This window comes from Schistocerca gregaria, chromosome 11 (assembly GCF_023897955.1).
Source record: "Schistocerca gregaria isolate iqSchGreg1 chromosome 11, iqSchGreg1.2, whole genome shotgun sequence".
NCBI lineage: Eukaryota > Metazoa > Arthropoda > Insecta > Orthoptera > Acrididae > Schistocerca > Schistocerca gregaria.
Window position 1 is genome coordinate 96,741,769 of NC_064930.1, and position 26,443 is coordinate 96,768,211.

At 41.1% G+C, this 26,443-nt stretch overlaps 1 protein-coding gene and 1 non-coding gene across 2 annotated transcripts in view; one reads left to right on the forward strand and one right to left on the reverse strand.

The window, feature by feature from the left end:
* The window catches only part of LOC126294980 (something about silencing protein 10), a 177,341-nt gene extending 151,927 nt beyond the window's left edge, over window positions 1-25,414 (forward strand). The window contains exons 9-10 of the mRNA XM_049987214.1: window positions 20,160-20,344; window positions 24,952-25,414. Coding sequence (XP_049843171.1) covers window positions 20,160-20,344; window positions 24,952-25,044 — 278 coding nt within the window. The 3' untranslated portion in view covers window positions 25,045-25,414. The remainder of the gene's footprint in view (window positions 1-20,159; window positions 20,345-24,951) is intronic.
* Window positions 13,489-13,563, reverse strand: Trnas-uga (transfer RNA serine (anticodon UGA)). Its single transcript has one exon. It is a non-coding gene; the product is annotated as a tRNA-Ser (tRNA).
* Window positions 25,415-26,443: the final 1,029 nt, after the last annotated feature.

Genomic DNA, 26,443 nt, shown 5'->3' on the forward strand with positions numbered 1-26,443 from the left:
CAAATGTAATGTATTGCGAATACATAGAAAGAAGGATCCTTTATTGTACGATTATATGATAGCGGAACAAACACTGGTAGCAGTTACTTCTGTAAAATATCTGGGAGTATTCGTGCGGAACGATTTGAAGTGGAATGATCATATAAAATTAATTGTTGGTAAGGCGGGTACCAGGTTGAGATTCATTGGGAGAGTCCTTAGAAAATGTAGTCCATCAACAAAGGAGGTAGCTTACAAAACACTCGTTCGACCTATACTTGAGTATTGCTCATCAGTGTGGGATCCGTACCAGATCGGATTGACGGAGGAAATAGAGAAGATCCAAAGAAGAGCGGCGTGTTTCGTCACAGGGTTATTTGGTAACCGTGATAGCATTACGTAGATGTTTAAGAAACTAGAGTGGCAAACTCTGCAAGAGAGGCGCTCTGTCTCTCGGTGTAGCTTGCTGTCCAGGTTTCGAGAGGGTGCGTTTCTGGATGAGGTATCGAATATATTGGTTCCCCCTACATATAACTCACGAGGAGATCACTAATGTAATATTAGAGAGATTTTAGCGTGCACGGAGGCTTTCCGGCAGTCGTTCTTCCCACGAACCATATGCGACTGGAACAGAAAAGGGAGGTAATGACAGTGGCACGTAAAGTGCTCTCCGCCACACACCGTTGGGTGGCTTGCGGAGTATGAACATAGATGTAGATGTAGTGTATTCCCAACCACAAGCACTCTCTCTTTCACTCTTGCAGATCCCATGCTTTATTTCCTATGAACCTTCCTTCATTAATTCTGTCATGTCATTTATGTCTTCATTGCATCACTGAATCTGCCTCCTTCCTCATTCCTTTATTGTCTAAGGATATTCATTCATTAATTGTGTCACATCATTTATTTCTTTATCCTCTAAGGATCTTTCCTCGTCCTTTTTCTCACATTACTTACTTCCACAGGCCCCCTCATTTCACGTGCGTGCAGCCCGACCGTGTGGCACTCTGAGTCCACTAGTGCTGTGCCTGATTCTGTCTTTACTTTCAGTACTTTTTATTGTTCCAAGGACTTGTCTTCTTGTTGTGGACACGACAAGTATGAAATATAATGAGAAGATGGATGGAAGACTTTGGATTTCAAGAAAGTATACTGTATTTACTCGAATCTCAGCCGCACTCGAATCTAAGCTGCACCTGAAAAATGAGACTCGAAATCAAGAAAACTAAATTTTCGTGAATCTAAGTTGCACCTGAAATTTGAGACTCGAAATTCAAGGGGAGAGAAAAGTTTTAGGGCACATCTCCAAATCGAAACAAAGTTGGTCCATTGTAATATGAGACACAATTTAGGTCGAATGAATTATAATACAGCTACAGTAGTTTGGTCAGAGTCGTAAGCTTAGCAGTTAAGCTTTACCAGGTAGCCATTGCTATGCGCCAGGCACTCCGTCCGTATTTATATGGGTACCCTTCCTTTTTCACGTGCTTCGTCTAGTTTGAATTGATTGCTTATTTTCCTTTGATCTGATATGCGCAGTTTTCTTTGTTATAGGTGTTTATGTCACTCTAAGCTGAAAATGCATTACTGTACTATGTCATGCATTGTTTGTCATTCTGATAGTTCGTGTTTACGGCCTGTCGCCAAATAGCAAAACTCCTTTACTGCTTTAAGTGTCTCATTTCCTAATCTAATACCCTCAACATCACCCAACTTAATTCGACTACATTCCATTATCCTCCTTTTCCTTTTGTTGATGTTCATCTATATACTCCTCGCAAGACACTGTCCATTCCGTTCAACTGCTCTTCCAAGTTCTTTGCTATCTCTGACAGAATTACAATGTCATCGGCGAACCTCAAAGTTTTTATTTCTTCTCCATGGATTTTAATACCTACTCCGAACTTTTCTTTTGTTTCCTTTACTGCTTGCTCAATATACAGATTGAATAACATCGGGGAGAGGCTACAACCCTGTCTCACTCTCTTCCCAACCACTGCTTCCCTTTCATACCCCTCGACTCTTATGACTGCCATCTGGTTTCTGTACAAATTGTAAACAGCCTTTCGCTCCCTGTATTTTACCCCTGCCACCTTCAGAATTTGAAAGAGAGTATTCCAGTCAACATTGTCAAAAGCTTTCTCTAAGTCTACAAATGCTAGAAACATTCGTTTGCCCTCCCTAAATCTAGCTTCTGAGATAAGTCATAGGGTCAGTATTGCCTAACGTGTTCCAACATTTCTACGGAATCCAAACTGATCTTCCCCGAGGTTGGATTCTACTAGTTTTTCCATTCGTCTGTAAAGAATTTGAGTTAGTATTTTGCAGCTGTGACTGATTCAACTGATTGTTCGCTAATTTTCACATTTGTCAACACCTGCTTTCTTTGGGATTGGAATTATTATATTCTTCTTGAAGCCTGAGGGTATTTCGTCTGTCTCATACATGCTCACCAGATGGTAGAGTTTTGTCAGGACTGGCTCTCCCAAGGCCGTCAGTAGTTCTAATGGAATGTTGTCTACTCCGGGGGCCTTGTTTCGACTCAGGTCTTTCAGTGCTATGTCAAACTCTTCACGCAGTATCGTATCTCTGATTTCATCTTCATCTACATCCTCTTCCATTTCCATAATATTGTCCTCAAGTACATCGCTCTTGTATAGACCCTCTATATACTCCTTTCACCTTTCTGCTTTCCCTTCTTTGCTTAGAACTGGGTTTCCATCTGAGCTCTTGATGTTCATACAAGTGGTTCTCTTATCTCCAAAGGTCTCTTTAATTTTCCTGTAGGCAGTATCTATCTTACCCCTAGTGAGATAAGCCTCTACATCCTTACATTTGTTTTCTAGCCATCCCTGATTAGCCATTTTGCACTTCCTGTCGATCTCATTTTTGAGACGTCTGTATTCCTTTTTGCGTGCTTCATTTACTGCATTTTTATATTTTCTTCTTTCATCAATTAAATTCAATATTTCTTCCGTTACCCAAGGATTTCTACTAGACCTCATCTTTTTACCTACTTGATCCTCTGCTGCCTTCACTACTTTATCCCTCAAAGCTACCCATTCTTCTTCTACTGTATTTCTTTCCCCCATTCCTCTCAATTGCTCCCTTATGCTCTCCCTGAAACTCTGTACAACTTCTGGTTCTTTCAGTTTATCCAGGTCCCATCTCCTTAAATTTCCACCTTTTTGCAGTTTCTTCAGTTTTAATCTACAGGTCATAACCAATAGATTGTGGTCAGAATCCACATCTGTCCCTGGAAATGTCTTACAATTTAAAACCTGGTTCCTAAATCTCTGTCTTACCATTATATAATCTATCTGATACCTTTTAGTATCTCCAGGCTTCTTCCATGTATGCAGCCTTCTTTTATGGTTCTTGAACCAAGTGTTAGCTATGATTAAGTTGTGCTCTGTGCAAAATTCTACCAGGCGGCTTCCTCTTTCATTTCTTTGCCCCAGTCCATGTTCACCTACTATGTTTCCTTCTCTCCCGTTTCCCACTACCGAATTACAGTCATCCATGACTATTAAATTTTCTTCTCCCTTCACTATCTGAATAATTTCTTTGATTTGATCATACATTTTATCAATTTCTTCATCATCTGCAGAGCTAGTTGGCATATAAACTTGTACTACTGTAGTAGGTGTGGCTTCGTATCTATCTTGGCCACAATAATGCATTCACTATGCTGTTTGTAGTAGCTTACCCGCATTCCTATTTTCCTATTCATTATTAAACCTACTTCTGCATTACCTTTATTTGATTTTGTGTTTATAACCCTGTAGTCACCTGACCAGAAGTCTTGTTCCTCCTGCCACCGAACTTCACTAATTCCCACTATATCTAACTTTAACCTATCCATTTCCCTTTTTAAATTTTCTAACCTACCTGCCCGATTAAGTGATCTGTCATTCCACACTCCGATCTGTAGAATGCCAGTTTTGGTTATTGTTACAAGGCCAGATCATTCAATCATCCAGACTGTTGCCCGTGCAACTACTGAAAAGGCTGCTGCCCCTCTTCAGGAACCACACGTTTGTCTGGCCTCTCAACAGATACATCTCTGTTGTAGTTGAACCTACGGTACGGGTATCTGTATCGCTGAGGCACACAAGCCTCCCCACCAACGGCAAGGTCCATGGTTCATGGGGGGAGGAATGAGGAACTATTGAATAGGATTGGGGAGAAGAGAAGTTTGTGGCACAACTTGACCAGAAGAAGGGATCGGTTGGTAGGACATGTTCTGAGGCATCAAGGGATCACCAATTTAGTATTGGAGGGCATCGTGGAGGGTAAAAATTGTAGATGGAGACCAAGAGATGAATACACTAAGCAGATTCAGAAGGATGTAGGTTGCAGTAGGTACTGGGAGATGAAGAAGCTTGCACAGGGTAGAGTAGCATGGAGAGCTGCATCAAACCAGTCCCAGGACTGAAGACAACAACAACAAGAACAGATTTAAAAATCTAGTCAATTGCCGTGCTTCATTTCTGACTGTATCACTGTTAGGCATAAGAATAATACGAATCTAAACATGACATGATATGTATATTCTTCCGCGTTTCCTGTTGTCTCACTCTAGTTTCGTGGTTTATGAGGCAGACAGGATTTAAATGAGATAGCGGCAAACACGTAACAATACGTGGCAAAATGTTTATATTCGTATTATTCTTATAATACTGCATGTGATTCACGATTCATAAAAGTTCCTATTAGCAACCATCACTTCTCACAGATAGGAAAAAATTAGGAGCGTAGCGTTGGCCATATGGAATTTGTATTTACTTCGTTGGATAATGTATGAAAATGCAGTGTTCGAGTCTCGGTGCGGAGAAATACGCTTGTATCCCACCTTTTTTTTTTTTTAAATTTATTTACTGATGCAGAGGTTTTGGCGCCAGTATTTATCTACAAAGCAGGCCTGTGTAGCGCTACATATATTCGACGGCAGAAGTAAGTTGTGGCGGCACCCACCAACATTTTTCAGAACTTCCGCTTGCTTTGCACTCGATTCTAAGCTGCAGGCGGTTTTTTGGATTACAAAAACCAGAAAAAAAGTGCGGCTTAGATTCGAGTAAATACGGTAGTGCCTCTGTGAAGGAAACCTCATAAAAGACTCGAGTCTGGGCTGATACAGCAGTGCTATGAGTCCTACTGAGTAACCATGGCGGCAGATGTCAGAATTAACAAGTAGATACTTCATTTACTTTACAGGCTCCTTTTTGGGGTAGCTTGTCAAACTGAACCAAAATTTTTTCAGTCCAGGAGTGTAGCAGACAAATTCTTTGTGGTGTGAGCTCTAAAACATTCTGCAGAGGCCTGTTCAAGGAACTGTGTGAGCTTACTGGCCTGTATTGTGCCTTGTAAATTGTGCAGATAATCTTTCTCGCCTCATTTCTTCTCCGACCGGCCACACTTTAGAAAACGCACACGGTCAGTCACGCCACTGCATTTCCTACAGCCACCACTGTTGCACGAGGCTGCTGCCACAAATGATTATGCTGCTACCAATGATATGCAAACACGAGAGTGCTACTACGAATGATTTTGCTGCTGCCAATGATATGCAAACATCCCCTTTACAGAACTCCAGTGGCGGGTGTAGTTAAGTTCAAGCATTGGTGTATGTGCCATTACACAACATTTACAGACTTTCATAGTGGTCAGGGCTCATCGTCTACAGAACAGTCATTGTATTGAAGACTGACCGAATTGTAAATCTTTGTAAATTAAATATATTTCAACATTCATATCTACTGTTAGCAATTGATGCCACAACTGCACCAAACAAAATTGTGTATTACTTTTACTATTTGATATTAGATGTAAAATTCTCTGCCCACAAACTGCATCTGCTCCTTGCTCCTGTGTACACTAAAGAAACACACTGTGTGCTTAGAAAGTTACAACACTTCTGATAGCTATTAAGTGCTTTAATCAGTTGTTAAATGATTGTACACGGCACAATTTAGTAAAACTCCTGTCACTTCTCTTGTATTTCATAATCTTATACATCCTCGATGCCAGGGTCACTTGCAACAAATTGTATAGATTTAACAACACAGGTTAGTAAGCTACTTATGCTGTGAGTAGCCTAAGAGAACATTGCAGGCTGGCATTTGTAATTGCATTCGTGACTGACTAGTAAGTGAATGAACATAACGTAATTACTCTGATTGACTACTGTATTTACTCAAATCTAAGCCGTACTTTTTTTCCGGTTTTTGTATTCCAAAAAACCACCTGCGGCTTAGAATCGAGTGCAAAGCAAGCCCTAGTTCTGAAAAATGTTGGTATGTGTCGCCACAACTAACTTTTGCCATCAAATATATGTCGTGCTACACAGGTATGCTTTGCAGGCACAAAGATAAATACTGGCGCCAAAACCTCTGTGTCAGCAAATAAATTAAAAGGTAAAAGAATGTAAATATTATGCCATGTAGCCTTTCATGTTTGCTGCTATTTCATTTAAATCCTGTCTGCCTAATAAACTACGAAACTAGGACAGCAAACGCGGAAGAATATACATATCATGTCATGTTTATATTCGTATTATTCTTATGATGAATAGTGATACAGTCAGAAACTAAACACGGCAACTGACTAGATTTTTAAATCTAAGATAACCCTAATTTCTGTGCAGAATGTAACGTACTAAAGAGTCGTCTGCAAAGCTTTTCAAATGGAGAAAATTTTTCACTAATCTCTCGTTCAGAACGTCATATATCATACGCAGTCTATTATTTGGTTCTTGTTGATCATTATCAAAGAAAGCAGCAGTTTAAGTAACAACAAATAGCAGGCTCTCGCCATTGTTTCACTTATGAGACAGTTCCTCTCTTTTTTTCCTTTTTTGAATTGTAAGCCGTAGTGCGCACAAAAGCAAGCCTTGCCGCGAGCGGCGACAGGTTTAAACGCTCATTATCAGAATGTAACAAACAATGCATGACACAGTACAATAATGCATTTTCAGCTTAGAGTAACATAAACACCTATAACAAAGAGAACGGCACTTACCAGATCAAAGCAAAATAAGCAATCGATTCAGACCACACAAAGCACACGATAAAGGAAGGGTACCCGTATAAATACAGACGGAGCGCCTGACACATAGCAATGGCTACCTGGTAAAGCTTAACTGTTAAGCTTACGACTCGAACCAAACTACTGTCACTTTATCTTCATCCATTCGACCTCGATTGTGTTTCACGTTACAATGGACCAACTGTTTTTCGATTTGGAGGGGCGGTCTAAAACTTTTCTCTCACCTGGAATTTCAAGTCTCAAATTTCAAGAGCGGCTTAGATTCGGGAAAAATTTTGTTACTTGATTTCGAGTTTCATTTTTCAGGTGCGGCTTAGATTCGAGTGCAGCTTAGATTCGAGTAAATACGGTAATGTAGTGATCACATATTTCAGTGATTCAATATTGATCGAACAAACCACCTGACTGGCATGTAATTCAGTGACTGTGCTGTTTGAATGCTAGCTACTGACTGATTGTGTAATTGTGTGAGATGCCTATTTAAAATTATGCATAGGGCGGCTATTGGAAAATATCAAAATATAGAGCTGTTACATTGTAGACATTCACATGAAAAGTAAAAGAAATAAAAGAATGTATAAACACTTAAGGCATAGACACTGTTTTGATTAATAAGTGGATGGAGGTGCTTAAATTCTTGCAAATAAGCTTATATATTATGAGACATGAGTTTTTATCTTGCAATGGGATTTACACAGATCGCAAAGAATTTTAGGGAAACTCGGTTGTTTTAATTGAAATATTTCATGAACTAATCTATTTTCCTAGGAAAGTTGTGCACATTTGGAGAAGGAAAAATTAAGACTACAAGACAATGATACCACTATTTCAAAAGGATTTCATTTTAACACTTTGCTGTCGGCACATCTCGTACAAATGTATTTGCTTGGAGCCGGCAGCGCTAATTTGGATTACTCGGCTTGTTGCTGGCCGCTTGTCACCTTTCCGTTGATGAGAAGCTTCAAACACATTGACTTTTGTGCATTTTAATTTTTCCAAAAATCCTCTATTTTGCCGTATGGTTCCACAAACTCGAATTTTCTTTTCAAATAACTTCTCTGCAAGTTCTACACTGTTATAATAATTATCCACGTAGAGGTGATGCCACTTTCCATAAGGAGATGCCAATAGTGCCATCACTGTTTTTACTAAACGTTTTCCAGTCCTGGAATATATCTTGAATGAGGAACTGTATCCTGTACTCTAATCACACAGCATCCGAATGAGTATGCCATATTTCGTAATTTTTGATGGATTGTAAACTAAAATTTGACTGTCCACACCACAGTATTATTCCTTCATCAATTGAGATGTTTTGAATTAGATGAAACATTTCTTTAAACTTTTTCGAAAAATAATCAATTACAATTTGCACTTGCAAAAGCCAGTTGGCATTATCCAATTTATTTTTGTTTTCAGAAAAATGTAAAAATGATAATATTTGTCTGAATAGGTTGCGAGACTTTGTTCTGCGAAATATTATTGTGGCTATCAACAGATTCGTTGACCAGTAATCATCGATCCTTTTTATATATAATCCCGTAAGAATAGCAAATCCAAACCATTTTCTAAGTTTGGGTCCCGTAACATCGACAAATGTTAAAAACAAAGATTCCAAGACTTACCAAGCGGGAAAGCACCGGCAGACAGGCACATGAACAAAACACACAAACACACACACAGAATTACTAGCTTTCGCAACCGATGGTTGCTTCTTCAGGAAGGAGAGGGAAAGACGAAAGGATGTGGGTTTTAAGGGAGAGGGTAAGGAGTCATTCCAATCCCGGGAGCGGAAAGACTTCCCTTAGGGGAAAAAAAGGACAGGTGTACACTCACACACACACACACACACACACACACACACACACACACACATATCCATCCGCACATACACAGACACAAGCAGACATATTTAAAGGCAAATATATATGTCTGCTTGTGTGCTCCCGGGATTGGAATGACTCCTTACCCTCTCCCTTAAAACCCACATCCTTTCGTCTTTCCCTCTCCTTCCTGAAGAAGCAACCATCGGTTGCGAAAGCTAGTAATTCTGTGTGTGTGTTTGTGTGTTTTGTTCATGTGCCTGTCTGCCGGCGCTTTCCCGTTTGGTAAGTCTTGGAATCTTTGTTTTTAATATATTTTTCCCATGTGGAAGTTTCTTCCTATTTTTATATATATATATATATATATATATATATATATATATAATCCAGTTTCCTTGTATTGCAATTTTGACTGTAATACTTGTTAGTTTTGTTGCTAATATATTCAAATAGATCATTCCCAATATATAATTCTACGATATCCACGTTGCTCTGTGGGACATATGTGTGGACCCAGAGATCCTTCAAATTTATTATTGGTCTTCAGTAAATCATAGTTGGTCCTCAGTAAATCATAGTCTGTCTTCTTCGTCTGATTCGTCCGAATCTGTTGGAAACCGCAGAGTTCGCCGAATTCTTCTTGGACGTATTTCACTATCTTCTGACGATTCTGCTTCACTTTAATTTTTTTGATATCCAATGTCTTCTTACCAATTGGCCAAGTCGTCCGGAATGTCGGACAAGACGTTCGCGCATTCATCATAAATAATCGTATCGTCTCTTTCGTCTGCCATGATGAAAGTACACAAGTACTTATAAAAGCAAAATACTTGTTGATATGTGTAACTTATTGCTACCTAAATGAAACACCAACAGAACGAAAAAGGTACTAAAGTGCTGTGACCGGCCACTGCGCGATACTATGCAAACGACACAGCTGTGCTGTCGCCGGCCGTTGACCACTATTTCGTGCACGACACCACTGTGGTGGCACCGGATGACAAAGTGTTAAGATTCAAAGATCCTATAAATTGACAATTTTGAATAAAGGTTACTTTTGAGTTACCTATTTATAAGAAAAGATACAGTGGTGTGTAGAAAGATGAGAATAAGGGCTTCCAAGTGACTAACATGTATCAATCTCAGAATAAACAATTATTGCCAGGGTCAAATTTTGGAGTGCACATAGTTTTAGTGAATTATAAATTTTGAATGTTTCATTTAAAAAATGGTGCTCTATTTACAATGTTACCAGTAGCTCATAGACTATACACTGAGTAATAGAGGTTTGAAAATGCGGCTTATGTAAGAATTCATATGATTTCACATCTTCAAAATACACATATTATTTATGGAAGACACAGTCAGATGTAAATGAAAATTTGTACAAGGGGTACCCAAAAATTTGGAATAATATTACTATGGGTGGAGCTTGTGTAGTACACATTTCTGCCACTAGGTGTGTATAGCGCATCTCATTGCCATTCAGTTCCACTTGTATTGTCGAAGTGGCTTGTTCTGTTTGTCTGCAGTGATTGGTTTTGCTAGTGCTGTTATGTTTTTGTTTTGTTTTTATTATTGCAAGTTTAAACGAACAATGTGCAGCTGTGATATATTGTTTTCTACTCGCTAAAAATGCTGCTGAAACTGTTTTAATGTTGGAAACAGCTCACCGAGATGACGCTATGGGAAAAAACTCAGGTGTACGAGTGGTTTGCTCGATTTAAAAATGGAAATGTGTCGATTGGTGACAAACCTCATTCTGGACATGTGTCAAGTGCCTGAATCGATGAGCTCGTGCTACAGACCGTCAACAGATAATTGATCACTGTCGGAGATCTCTGCCCACGGTAGCTGAGTGGTCAGTGCGACAGAACATCAATCCTAAGGGCCCGGGTTCGATTCCCGGCTGGGTCGGAGACTGGGTGTTGTGTTGTCCTTATCATCATCATTTCATCCCCATCGACGCGCAAGTCGCTGAAGTGGCGTCAAAACGAAAAACTTGCACCCGGCGAACGGTCTGTCCGACGGGAGGCCCAAGTCACGTGACATTTACATTTTACTGTCAGAGATCAATGGGTTAGTCAAAGCTCAGTTCTGCGAATTTTAGCAGAAGATTTGGCAATGAAAATGGTTGCTGCCAAGTTTGTTCCTCAGGTTCTGACTGACAGTGAAAAGGAATGTTGAGTTTTTGGCTAGAAATGGCACAGTTCTGCTGCCCCACACACCTTAGTCGCCTGACCTGGCTTCGTGTGACTTTTTCTTTTTTCCACACACGAAAGGGCACTGATTTGACAACATTGAAGAAGTTCAGAAAAAAATGAGGGTGGAGCTGTCAGACATTTCTAAAGATGACTACAGAAAAATGTTTCGAACAGTGGAAGTACCATTGGGACAAATGTATTAGTCATAATGGAGAGTATTTTGAAGTGGTTAATGTTGTTATATAAACAATTCCCTCCCCCCACCGTGGTTCAACAGCAAAGTTAGGAAACTACTACGAAAGCAGAGAGAGCTTCACTCCCAGTTTAAACACAGCCAAAATCTCTCAGACAAACAGAAGCTAAACGATGTCAAAGTTAGCGTAAGGAGGGCTATGTGCGAAGCGTTCAGTGAATTCGAAAGTAAAATTCTATCTACCGACTTGACAGAAAATCCTAGGAAGTTCTGGTCTTACGTTAAATCAGTAAGTGGCTCGAAACAGCATATCCAGACACTCCGGGATGATGATGGCATTGAAACAGAGGATGACACGCGTAAATCTGAAATTCTAAACACCTTTTCACAGAGGAACACCGCACTGCAGTTCCTTCTCTAAATACTCGCATGAACGAAAAAATGGCTGAAATAAGTGTTCAAGGAATAGAAAAGCAACTGGAATCACTCAACAGAGGAAAGTCCACTGGACCTGAAGGGATACCAATTCGATTCTACACAGAGTACGCGAAAGAACTTGCCCACCTTCTAACAGCCGTGTACCGCAAGTCTCTAGAGGAACGGAAGGTTCCAAATAATTGGAAAAGAGCACAGGTAGTCCCAGTCTTCAAGAAGGGTTGCCGAGCAGATGTGCAAAACTATAGACCTGTATCTCTGACGTCGAATTTGTTGTAGAATTTTAGAACATGTTTTTTGCTCGAGTATCGTGTCGTTTTTGGAAACCCAGAATCTGCTTTGTAGGAATCATCATGGATTCCGGAAACAGAATATCATGTGAGACCCAACTCGCTTTATTTGTTCATGAGACCCAGAAAATATTAGATACAGGCTCCCAGGTAGATGCTATTTTCCTAGACTTATGCACTGTCGCCTGATAAACAAAGTAAGAGCCTATGGAATATCAGACCAGCTGTGTGGCTGGATTGAAGAGTTTTTAGCAAACAGAACACAGCATGTTGTTCTCAATGGAGAGACGTCTACAGACGTTAAAATAACCTCTGGCGTGCCACAGGGGAGTGTTATGGGACCATTGCTTTTCACAATATATATAAATGACCTAGTAGATAGTGTCGGAAGTTCCATGCGGCTTTTCGCGGATGATGCTGTAGTATACAGAGAAGTTGCAGCATTAGAAAATTGTAGCGAAATGCAGGAAAATCTGCAGCGGATAGGCACTTGGTGCAGGGAGTGGCAACTGACCCTTAACACAGACAAATGTAATGTATTGCGAATACATAGAAAGAAGGATACTTTATTGTATGATTATATGATAGCGGAACAAACACTGGTAGTAGTTACTTCTGTAAAATATCTGCGAGTATGCGTGCAGAATGATTTGAAGTGGAATGATCATATAAAATTAAATCTTGGTAAGGCGGGTACCATGTTGAGATTCATTGGGAGAGTCCTTAGAAAATGTAGTCTATCAACAAAGGATGTGCCTTAGAAAACACTCGTTCGACCTTTACTTGAGTATTGCTCATCAGTGTGGGATCCGTACCAGATCGTGTTGACGGAGGAGATAGAGAAGATACAAAGAAGAGCGGCGCGTTTCGTCACAGGTTTATTTGGTAACTGTGATAGCATTACGGAGATGTTTAGCAAACTCAAGTGGCAGACTCTGCAAGAGAGGCGCTCTGCATCGCAGTGTAGCTTGCTCGCCAGGTTTCGAGAGGGTGCGTTTCTGGATGAGGTATCGAATATATTGCTTCCCCCTACATATACCTCCCGAGGAGATCACGAATGTAAAATTAGAGAGATTTGAGTGCGCTTGGACGCTTTGAGACAGGTGTTCTTCCCGTGAACCATACGCGACTGGAACAGAAAAGGGAGGTAATGACAGTGGCACGTAAAGTGCTCTCCGCCACTCACCGTTGGGGGCTTGTGGAGTATAAATGTAGATGTAGATGTAGAAACACTCAGTACACAATGTAAACAAGGAAGAATCAGATTGTAATGGTGTCAGTGCATAGATTAAGGTACAGACTTTCGTGTAAAAATAAAATTATTGAGATATCTTAGCACGTCTTTTTTTTAAATTTCAACACTGTACTTACTCAAAAAACACGCATCATATTTAGTTTGTTACCAGACCTGGCAGAGTATACTGGAATAAGGGGCGTGAACAGCATCAGATGTTGAGTGATCACTAGGAAGGACACAGACACGTGTCATATTAAACTTCCTGGCAGATTAAAACTGTGTGCTGGACCGAGACTCGAACTCGGGACCTTTGCCTTTCACGGACAAGTGCTCTACCAACTGAGCCACCCAAGCACGACTCACGCTCAGTACTGGCAGAAGTAAAGCTGTGAGGATGGGGCGTGAGTCATGCTTGGGTAGCTCAGTTGGTAGAGCACTTGTCCGCGAAAGGCAAAGGTCCCGAGTTCGAGTCTCCGTCCGGCACACAGTTTTAATCTGCCAGGAAATTTCATACCAGCGCACACTCTGCTGCAGAGTGAAAATCTCATTCTGAGAACATGTCATATTCATCGAAACGGCATTAACGGCACCTGACACAGTGTGGAAGGTACCTCATTGTCGGTCTCCGTTTGGCCGGCTAGTCAAATTTTGCAATATGCACATTTGTGGAGCGTTTGGATGTGAGATTGGGCCAGTGTCGGATTGCAGGAGGCGTGATGGCAGGCACACTCGTCGTCAAAGTCCCGGAGCACACTGCAACTTCTTCAGGTCAGACTTCCTGCACCAGTGTCAGAGACTAGCAAAAGCCAGACTTGGGAATTACTGTCCCACACCTTGGCAGCTATTAATATCACAAAGCAAACAGCTGCATTTGGACTGCTGCTGTGACTAGGGACCACGGGCTGGTGTGTGTGTGTGTGTGTGTGTGTGTGTGTGTGTGTGTGTGTGTTTTTGCTGACAAAGGTTTTAATGGCCGAAAGCTATAATTGTGTGAATCTTTTTGTTGTGCCTATCGTGACTCAGCATCTCTGCTATATGTGAGTAGCAGCCTTCCTTCTAATATTGTTACATTCCATCCTGGAATTTTCCATGGTTTAATTCTGTGGAAGGAATTTTCATTTTCTAAAATAGTAAGGTATTTACATAACAGAAAAGCCCGAAGATTGCGTATATATTTTTTTCCAGAGAAATTTGGAGAGCTGTAAAAATCAAGAAGAAGGTAGCAATATTCTGATCCACAGATATTTGTAATAATGGTATATCAAAGTTTGTATGGAAATGTGTTAATTTCATTTTGACAGATTTTTCAAAAACCTAACACTCGTGCTCACCTTGTTGAAGAAAGAAGCATGAAAATGTATGCCTGTATCCATATGAAATTCCTTAACAAGTGTGCTGAATTCAGTTTCATTGCCTTGAAAACTTTGGACTGTATAAAGATTTTTTTTTTTTTTTTTTCCGAGGTATTGCAACTTCGCACATGTCCCACCTTAATGGATTAATGCCGTTGTGCCCGGCTATGAGAGCGAGGCACGAGGCAGAGAAAGACGCCACACTGACGATGCTCCAAAGTATTCTCTGTATCTCTCTGCACAGAATGTCTTCTTACGTCCACTTTTCCATAGTCATTAGGTGGCAGAGAAATCATCTGACACACCTGAATATTTGCACTGCCACCTCAGTTTGACGGGATTTCGAACGGTCGCGAACGTGTGGGGAACCCGGCAGGCGGCAACTTTTCTCCCGTGGAGAATATCGTGTGAGGTATCGGAAACTGATCTGCGACTGTTTTTCACTTTTTCCGATATTGCCTCAAATGTGATACTCGGGTCACAGAGCACTAGAGCCTCGACTCTTCTTGCAGTTCCCGGTCTTTCACAGTGAGATAATCGACAGCTTCGATCTTCATTACTCAGACTTTGATCTCTGTTATTCAGACTCCGGCCACACTGGGAGTATCTGTGCCACCTGATCACTGTGTCCTACAGTGATGCACTGTAGCCCTACGCTGCCACCAGCTTGGCACAGATTGTTGGAGCATTGTTTCCTTTTTGCGGAAATTGTTTTACCACAAAATACTCCACTTTGTCCGTGGGATGCTCTACCAACACACTACAGTACTGTGGTGTGGGGCTTCAGTGTGTACCGTGAGTGCAAATGCTTACAAGCAAACAGACAGAAAAGTGTTCCATTAAGTTTCGGGCGACTGCGCATGCGGTCACAGGTGCAAATGCACCAGAGACGTTGGTCGGCGGCAGTGACGTGCATAATGCGTGAGTTGTGGGAAAGTTTATCTTGCAGACTGCTTTCGCCAGGAATAATATGCGCTCTGTGAGTCAAAGTTCGGAGCGCTATTATTTCTGACGAAAACAGACTGCAAGATGAACTTTCCCACTTACAAAGAGTGTTTGAAGACAATGGGTACTCTCCACAACAAATACAGAGGGCACTGAAAATGAAACCGAAAGAGGCCACAAAGAAAGCAGAAGAAGATGATGAAACCTTTAAATCGATGGCCTTCCTGCCATATGTGGGTAGCCTCTCATCAAAAATAGTACGCATTCTCGGCAGACACAAAGTAAAAGTGATTTTTCGTCCTCCACCCAAGACAGCTGCACTCGTGGGCTCTGTCTGTCAAAGATGATTTGCTGCTCCGAAAATCTGGAGTTTACAAAATTCCATGTGAATGTGGCCTTTCTTACATCGGACAAACAACTCGTACTGTCCAAGTAAGATGTACAGAAGACCAGAGGTACACACGACTTTTACAACCTAACAAGTCGGCAGTGGCAGAGCACTGCATTGATAATGGTCACAGTATGTTGTATGACAATTTTGGCAACCACATCATCCTTTTGGCACTCGATAGTAAAGGAGGCAATTGAAATTTGCTTGATGACGAATTTAATTAATAGAGATAGTGGTTTCAATCTTGATAAATCTTGGAATACGGCACTAGCTGTAATAAACTCGCAAAGACGTCGTCGCAGTGCAGCTCACAATGATATATCGACATGCCAACACAGATCGACTGCGGAGTCATAGATGCAACTCGCGCATTATGCACGTCTCTGCCGCCGACCAATGTCTCTGGCACATTTGCATCTGTGGCCGCATGCGAAGTCGCGCGGTACAACAGTATAAAGGGACGAAGCGAGCACTGGAGCGGCAGTGTTGCGGTTCACTCTGAAGATGGCTGAACGTTATACAGCCGAAATGTTAGAAGAAGGAGGAGATTTCTTGCGGCTGCACACCCGAAAATGGAACAGTCTTTGCGCCGCCAAAACCTGAAGATTCACAGACAGAAAAGTAATTGTGGAACTTCATTTGTTCACGATGGTAATATGTTTGCAAGAAGTTTGGTATTTGACGTGATGCCTCACTATAGACTGCTAATAAAGGTACAACCACATGGAATAGGTTGTCAGATATGTGAGTGGCTCAAAGACTTTTCAACTAATACAACCCAGTGCCCTGTTCTCGACACTGAGTGTTTATCGAGGATGAGCGTATCGTCAGAAGTCCCCTCGGCGAGGGTGGTAGGACCGCTATTATTTTTTACGTAAATGGTGGACAGGGTGGGCAAAACCTGTGGTTGTTTGCTGATGGTGCTGTGATGTACAGGAAGGTGTCATTATTGAGTGACAGTAGGAGGGTACTAGATGACTTAGACAAAATTTATAGCTGGCATGATGAATGGCTAAAAATGTAAGTTAATGTAGATTAGGAAATACAAACCTGTAATGTTCAAATACTGCATTAGTAGTGTGCTGTATCAATCAGATGTCTGGGTCTAATGTAGCAAAGTGATACGAAATGGAATGAGGGCGTGAGGATTGTAGTAGATTAGGAAATACAAACCTGTAATGTTCAAATACTGCATTAGAAGTGTGCTGTATCAATCAGATGTTTGGGTCTAATGTAGCAAAGTGATACGAAATGGAATGAGGGCGTGAGGATTGTAGTAGGGAAGGCAAATGTCCGACTTTGGTGTATTGGGAGAATTGTGGGAAAGTGTAGTTCATTTGTAAAGGAGGCTACTTATAGGAGTCCAGTATTACCCATTCTTGAGTACTACTCGAGTATTTGGGATCCGCAACAGGTTGGATGGAACGAAGACGCCAATGCAATTCGGGGGTGATTAATTACTGGTAGGTTCGGACAACATGCAGGTTTTACGGAGATGCTTTGGGAAGTCAAATGAGAATGCCTGGATGAAAGGTGGCGTTCTGTGTAGGGAACACTTGAGAAAATGTAGAGTTCCAGTATTTGAAGCTGACTGCCGAACGACTACTGCCGACCAACATACAAATGTAAGGACCACAAAAATAAGATACGAGAAATTAGAGCTCATACAGGTGCATATAGACAGTCATTTTTCCCTTGCCCATGTACAAGCTGATCAGGAAAGCAGTTGGCTAGTAGCGGTGCAGGGTACCCCCTGTCACACACAATGTTCAGTGGCTTGCGGACTATGTATGTCGGTGAAGATGTAGATTATATCATAAACAAAAATATGATTCAGATATTTTTGCTCATCCCAAATCCACGACAACCGTTTCGCTTAGGTTTTTTTATGTCAATCCTTTTGACAGCAGGAGGTCTTTGGGTTAAAAAAAAAATGGCTCTGAGCACTATGAGACTTAACTGCTGAGGTCTTCAGTCCCCTAGAACGTAGACCTACTTAAACCTAACTAATCTAAGGACATCACACACATCCATGCCCGAGGCAGGTTTCGAACCTGCGACCGCAGCGGTCGCGCCTAGAACCGCTCGGCCACTCCGGCCGGCGGAGGTCTTTGGGACAACGGCCATTTACTATTGTGGGACAGCTATTGTGATGACTGTAGGCGTTTAGCTTTCTCACAATTTCACTTAGGGTATGCTGCAGGGATGTAAGGATCTCTCCCCCCTCCTCCAACCTACCTACCTACCTACCTACCTACCTACCTACCTACCTACCTACAGGGTGTTTCAAAAATGACCAGTATATTTGAAACGGCAATACAAACTAAACGAGCAGCGATAGAAATACACCGTTTGTTGCAATATGCTTGGGACAACAGTACATTTTCAGGCAGACAAACTTTCGAAATTACAGTAGTTACAATTGTCAACAACAGATGGCACTGCGGTCTGGGAAACTCTATAGTACGATATCCACCATGCCTAGCAATAATATGGCATAGTCTCTGAATGAAATTACCCGAAACCTTTGACAACGTGTCTGGCGGAATGGCTTCACATGCAGATGAGATGTACTGCTTCAGCTGTTCAATTGTTTCTGGATTCTGGCGGTACACCTGGTCTTTCAAGTGTCCCCACAGAAAGAAGTCACAGGGGTTCATGTCTGACGAATAGGGAGGCCAATCCACGCCACCTCCTGTATGTTTCGGATAGCCCAAAGCAATCACACGATCATCGAAATATTCATTCAGGAAATTAAAGACGTCGGCCGTGTGATGTGGCCGGGCACCATCTTGCATAAACCACGAGGTGTTCGCAGTGTCGTCTAAGGCAGTTTGTACCGCCACAAATTCACGAAGAATGTCCAGATAGTGTGAAAAATGGACCAATGATTCCTTTGGAAGAAATGGCGGCCCAGACCAGTACTTTTTGAGGATGCAGGGACGATGGGACTGCAACATGGGGCTTTTTGGTTCCCCATATGCGCCAGTTCTGTTTATTGACGAAGCCGTCCAGGTAAAAATAAGCTTCGTCAGTAAACCAAATGCTGCCCACATGCATATCGCCGTCATCAATCCTGTGCACTATATCGTTAGCGAATGTCTCTCGTGCAGCAATGGTAGCGGCGATGAGGGGTTGTCGCGTTTGCATTTTGTATGGATAGAGGTGTAAACTCTGGTGCATGAGACGATACGTGGACCGCAGCTGCAACACGGCGAATGGAAATCTGAGGCCACTGTTGGATCACCTGCTGCACTAGCTGCGCGTTGCCCTCTGTGGTTGCCGTACGCGGTTGCCCTACCCTTCCAGCACGTTCATCTGTCACGTTCCCAGTCCGTTGAAATTTTTCAAACAGATCCTTTATTGTATCGCTTTTTGGTCCTTTGGTTACATTAAACCTCCGTTGAAAACTTCGTCTTGTTGCAACAACACTGTGTTCTAGGCGGTGGAATTCCAACACCAGAAAAATCCTCTGTTCTAAGGAATAAACCATGTTGTCCACAGCACACTTGCACATTGTGAACAACACACGCTTACAGCAGAAAGACGATGTACAGAATGGCACACCCACAGACTGCGTTGTCTTCTATATCTTTCACATCACTTGCAGCGCCATCTGTTGTTGAAAATTGTAACTACTGTAATTTCGAAAGTTTGTCCGCCTGAAAATGTACTGTTGTCCCAAGCATATTGCAACAAACAGTGTATTCTCTCTCTCTCTCTCTCTCTCTCTCTCTCTCTCTCTCTCTCTCTCTCTCTCTCTCTCTCTCTCTCTACATGCTTTATGTATTGTGGGTGCTTTATGTATTGTGTATTCTTGTTTTATAGCATGTTGTGAATGACCGAGTGAGGTGGGACGTCGGTTGGCTTACTGGACTCACATTTGGGAGGACAACAGTTCGAGTCCACATTTGACTGTCCTGATTTATATTTTCCACCATTTGCCTGAATCCCTGCGTGCAGATGCTGAGACAAGTCCTCTGAAAGGGCACGGGCCATTTCCTTCCCCATCCTTGCAACATTCAAAGATTGTTCTCCGTCTCTAATGACTTCATTGTCGATGGGGCATTAAATGCTAATCTTCCTTCCCCCCCCCCCCCCCCCCCCCCAATTGTGGTTCTATAGAACAAAGTGTATGTACAATGTAATCTAATTCCGTTTCACTTGCTACTTACTCTCTGAAGCAGGCAATGAATTGGTCAGCATTCTCTGGTAGATTTGTCAGTGCTACAAATTGTTATTGTGCCTTTCACACGGTCGCAGGCGAAGACTCCGCGAGTGAAGAAATTGCCGACGGGGAGAGTGGCAAGGAGGGAGACCGGCGTGCCATTACCTACGAAATGGCCAAGAACAAGGGGCTGACGCCGTACCGCAAGAAGGAGATGCGCAACCCCAGGGTGCGCCACCGCCGCAAGTACGAGAAGGCGCGCGTGCGCCGCAAGGGCCAGGTGAGTTGCCAGCCTCCTGTGGCGTCGGAGGCATCCGCTGCGTCACATGCAAAGGAAATTACGTATATATTTAATATATTTTTATTTTTTAATTTATCAGCATGATTCTTTCTCTCAAGGATATTGTCTTTTCTTATCACTTTTACATACGTGCACAAGTAAATATGAAACTAGTTCTCGAAGGGCCCCAGTTATTCATGTACCAACTTTAGATTTTGAACGTGAAGACTAAAATATAGTTGCTGTTAACTGAATTGAATGTAATTTTGTTAATTTCTATTTATTGATTGCAAAGCAAGGCTTGAGAGAATTTCGATTATTACCTTGGAGTGGCCAAGATAAAACTTGCCAAACTCATGGAATCTGTATAGTTTAAAAACATGAACTTTAATCAGAATGAGATTTTCACTCTGCAGCGGAGTGTACGCTGATATGAAACTTCCTGGCAGATTAAAACTGTGTGCCCGACCGAGACTCGAACTCGGGACCTTTGCCTTTCGCGGGCAAGTGCTCTACCAACTGAGCTACCGAAGCACGACTCACGCCCGGTACTCACAGCCTTACGTCTGCCAGTACCTCGTCTCCTACCTTCCAAACTGTACAGAAGCTCTCCTGCGAACCACTGGTAGAGCACTTGCCCGCGAAAGGCAAAGGTCCCGAGTTCGAGTCTCGGTCGGGCACACAGTTTTAATCTCCTAGGAAGTTTCATGAACTTTAATGTAAATTAATTATCTGTTGCAATTTAAAAACGTTCTTATAGTGAAATCTCTCGCATTTACAGTTACTGTTAACACTGAAAAAGAGATAAATACTTCGGTGCGTAATGCATCGGAAGATTTAGCTTCTCGCAGCGCAAATTACTGCAAAAATGCTTATTAAAAATCATTAGCCACTGCGAGCATTTGAGGTGACAATTATTACAAAGAAATTCATTTTGTAATAATAATAACAATTTTATTTTAGCAATAAATACGAGTAACTTACATAAAATATGTGTAGCCGCTCAATGGCTGTCTTCAGTAAAGCGAAACAAAACAGTGTGTGTACCACAAAATACATCCTTCCTCCTCAGCCGTACAATTGCATCTCTTTTGATCCTTTTTTTATTTTCATAGACATTAAATAAAGATGCTACTCTTTAATTATCGCTGCATATCAGTTGTTTCAAGAACATTAACTATATCTTTTAAACTAACTGTATTCATAAAATATTTAATTACAGTTTACAACCGATAAAAATGTCAATATTTATGTGATGTACCGTCACACTACCTGCACTGTAGTTCTATTGGGTAAGTTATTTCGTTAGTGGGACTAGTCAAGTATAACTTGTTGTTCTTGTTGTGGTCTCCAATCGGTAGACTGGTCTGATGCAACTCCCAACACTAACCTATCCTGTGCAACCTTCCAATTTTTATGCCCATACTTACCTGCATTACCAAATTGACAATGCCTCGATGCCTCGAGATATGTCCTCTAAGCCGATCCCTCCTTGTAGTTAGGTTGTGCCATAGATTTCTTCTCAGTCAGTACCTCTTCTTAAGCTGCAGCTGAGTTAGCCCCTCTTCTCACTATGATCTGGCATGTATCCCTTTAGTTGTAAGAAACCCGTCTACAAGAAGTCTAGTAAAAGTGATCCTCGAAACTTCCATCCAGTATCCTTGACATCAATTTGTTGTAGAATCTTAGAACATATTTTGACCTCAAACATAAGGAGGTAACTTGAACAGAATGAGCTCCTCCATGCCAACCAGCACGCTTTCCAAAAACATTGATTGTGTGCAACCCAACTTGTACTTTTCTCACTTCTCTCACATGACATACTGAAAATATTGGATCAAGGGAGCAAGGTAGATGCAGTATTTCTTGGTTTCCAAAAAACATTTCACTCAGTACTACACGTATGCTTATTGTACAAAAGTACGATCATAAGGGATATTGAGTGAAATGTGTGTCTGGATTGAGTACTGTTTGGTAGGGAGGACACAACATGTTATCTCGGATGGAGAGTCATCGTCAGGTGTAGAAGTAACTTCAGGTATGCCCAAGAGAAGTATGTTGGGACCTTTGCCATTCATGTTGTATATTAATGACCTGGTAGACAATATTCATGGCAACAGCAGGCTTTTCGCAGATGGTGCAGTTATCCATTGTGTAGTACTGTCTGCAAGAAGCTCCATGAATCTTGATAAGATTTCGAAGTGTTGCAAAGATTGATAGCTTGCTTTAAATGTCCAGAAATGTAAAATTGTGCACTTCACAAAACAAGTTACTATAAGTGGGCCACAGTTGGAATCAGCCAACTCGTACTAATACCTTTATAAAACACTTAATAAGGATATGTAATTGGAATGATCACATAGTCTCAGTTGTGGGTAAAGCTGGTGGTAGTTTCAGTTTATTGGTAAAATACAAGGGAACTGCAATCAGTCTACAAAAAAGATTGCTTACAAATCACTTGTGTGACCCATTGTAGAATATTGCTCAAGAGTGTAGGACCCATTCCAAATACGACTAACAGGGGATACTGAATGTATGCAGAGAAGAGCGGTAAGAATGGTCACAGGTTTGTTTGACCTGTGGGGGAGTGGTACAGTGATGCTGGGGATACTAAACTGGCAGATTCTATCCTAACCTGAGAAAGTCTACTACCAAAGTTTCAAGAACCAGCTTAAAACGATGATTCTAGGAATACACTACAACCCCCACCTATTGCTCACATAAGGATCATAACAAGATTACAATAATTAGAGCACACACAGAAGCATTCAATCAATCATTCTTCCTGTACTCCATACCTGACTGGAATGGGAAGAAACACTAATAACTGGTACAAGGCATATACCCTCTGCCATTCACTTCATGGTGGTTTGCAGGGTATGGATGTAGATGTAAATGTAGCTATTAAGTCTGCCCAACGGATTCTTCTGTAGCATCTCACTTCATAAGCTTCTACACTCTTCTGTCTAAAGTGTTTACCATTCATGTTTCAGTTCTGAACAAGGATACATAACAGAAAAGACTTGCCAAGACTTAAATTTACATAAGACGTTAACAAACCCTCTTTTCTGTTGCCAGTTTACATTTATACACGGTGATTCAGCTGGCTCTACAGACGTCATTTTATGCAATCTGTGCATGAGATTTTAATTTTGTCTCACTCGCTACACACATACTGTTAGCCTTACAGAGAAAATGAATGGGAACATTTTGCAGGAAATTTTATTTAGTTAAATTTTGTACTGTAGTACAGTTTTTGAGGTATTCAGCAAAATGTACAAAAGTGACCTTTAAATGCACCTCCATCCTCACACTCATCCCTCACCAGTCAGGATTTCTAGTATGTTGTTCATGGCACTCCCTCCTACCACTATACAAAAATTTTTGACTACACAAACTATTGCCGATATTCAACTTTTTATGGTCTCTGTCTATTAGGCCAGCTGCATAGTTATCTGTTTCATTGACATTATTAATTTAAATGTGCCTGTGAAGTGTCATGATAGAAAAATGACCTGTGTAAATGTTACAGTAAAAATAGTTACATTGACAATTTGATCCAAACTTAACCCTGACGAGCACAGCAGTTCCATAGACAGGAGACCTGACAAATACAATGATGTAATAGTTTATTTTATGCTGTTAAAATTCACAAAATTGTTACCTAAAATTTACATAAACATTAATTTTACAACTTGTCAGTTCTCAAGATAAGATGGTGGCATAATACGTTCAGTCGGTGAAGACCAAAGTAAGTCGAATGTGGGAAATAATTTATGCAGTTGCCAGTTTTTGTACAGTGGTTGGAGAGAGCGCAGTGAATGACGACTAGAAATCCTGACAAATGGGAGCTGAGTGTAGCAGTGGAGATGCATTTGAAAGTCACTTTCATATTTTTTTCTTGAATAATTTGAGAACTGCAGCCCCTAGAAGAAATGTCTTTCAGTACAAAATGTAACTACATAAATTTTCCTCCAAAAAGATCCTGTTGATTTCTTCCTGTAGGACTAACAGAATGTGTGTAGTGAGTGAGAAAATATGAAAATCACAACACATGATTTTTGGAGGCCAGCTGTAACATTGTGGGTTGCAGAAAACGACAGTGGTAGGGGCTGTTGAATCAACCTGTCCACACTTAACTTGGGGATCCATAATTTATTTTGGTGACCAGATAGCAAAACACTTCTACCACTTTTATTTGGTTTCTCATTCTGTAGTCCAGTTCCTTCAGACTCACCTGATTTGATTTGAATAGACTCCATTACCCACGTTTTACTGTTGTTCGTGTTTACATTGTAACCTCTTCTCAACATTCTATCCATTTCATTCAGTTGTTCTTCCATGCCCATAGCCATCTGTGAAGGAATTGCAGTGTTGTCAGCAAACCACAAAGATTTTATGTCTTCTCTCAGAACTTTTAATTCATTTGTCAGATTTGTCCCCAGTCTCCTGTACTGCTTGCACATTATACAGATTGAATAATTTCAGAGATAGGCCACAACCCTGCCTCACTCCCTTCCCAAGTAGTGCCAATCAGTCATGTCCTTCGACTGTCATTACTTTCAGATGTGTAACGATTTATGGTGCATGATATGTCTCAATTTCAGGTTCGCGAGCCAAGGAAGGAAGTGAAGAAATACGGCGGAGAAGTCTCGGGAATCAAGATAGGTGTGACCAAGAGCATCAAGCTGAAAGTGTGATCTGTGTTTGTATGCTGCCCTGTGGCTGTGTTATAAGAGCAATAAAATGTGTTGGAACTCACCTGACCTTTTGTGCCTATACACTGTTCGCTTTTGGTTTTATTACTTCACATGCTGTGCGCAAACAAACAATAGTTCATTTTGTTCTACGATAGGTTGGTTTGAATTCAATTACACTATTTAACAAATTGAAATTATTTTTTTTGCATCTGGTTTGTAAATGAGTGGATTTACCAAATACATTGGTAAAATCAGTTTTTGTGTATGACGTCACATTTCCTAGACACACAGCAGAATAATGGTAATAGCGAAAATTGACACAATTAATTCAAACAAAAAATACACATTCAAAATGTTTGAAATCAATACTGTTTTGTGTGTATATATGGGCATGATGCCAATAAAGGTCCAAATTGGTTCAGAAGATATTTTCACCTTTAATTGCCCCCCTTTTTTTTTAAATGCAATGACAGAGCTCTTCTTTAGTTTGCCGTTTCATCACCCTCCTTAACTAGACCCCCTAGCAGTAGTCACCCATCATCGAAGGCTTCCAATGGCCTTGGTAACTGTGTTCCATGGGAAGAATTTCTTGGTGAAAGCGTTCTCCATACTCATTGCTTACGGCTCCAAAATTTTCCAGGAAGAAATCAAGGTGAGAATGTAAAAAGTGAATTTTGAGTGATATCCTACACCCCATGTTCTTATAGTTATCCAACAGATCAGTCACAATGGTAACATAGTTTTTGTCTTTTCTGTTGCCCAAAAAGCCCTTCACAATTGCTTTAAAAGAAGACCAAGCAGTTAATGGGATAATTGTGGAGTTTGTTATCAAAGGTTGGATCTTTCAGCAATTTTCTTATTTGTGGTCCAACAAATATACCTCTTTCAGCTTTGGCTCACTTAATTTGAGAAACTTTTCTTTTCAGTGATTGAAGGCCTCACCTTCTTTATCCACAGCTTTTACAAAGTTCTTGATAAGGCCCAACTTGATATGAAGGGTAGGCAAAATGATTTTAATAGGTTCACATTTACGTTTCCAGGAACATATAGCTTCCTTACAGACCATTCCTTGACTGTATAGTGGTTCTTGGTGTCACGGTTGTCCCCAAGACACAAAAAGCAGCAGTATTTTGTGAATCTGGCTTGTAAACCTGTAAGGAGTGCAACAACTTTTAAATCCCAAGAAAGTGCCATTCATGATCCTTATATATGATTGCCTCCAGCAACAAAGCCATGGTTTCATAAGTTTCTTTCATGTCTACTGCATAAGCCAAAGGTACCGATGGAAATGCATTGCCATTGTGCAGTAGTTCTGCTTTCAAGCTGGTTTTACTAGAGTCAGTAAATAGTTGCCACTCCCGTGGATTATGTTGTACACCTAGCTGCATCATCAGGCCAC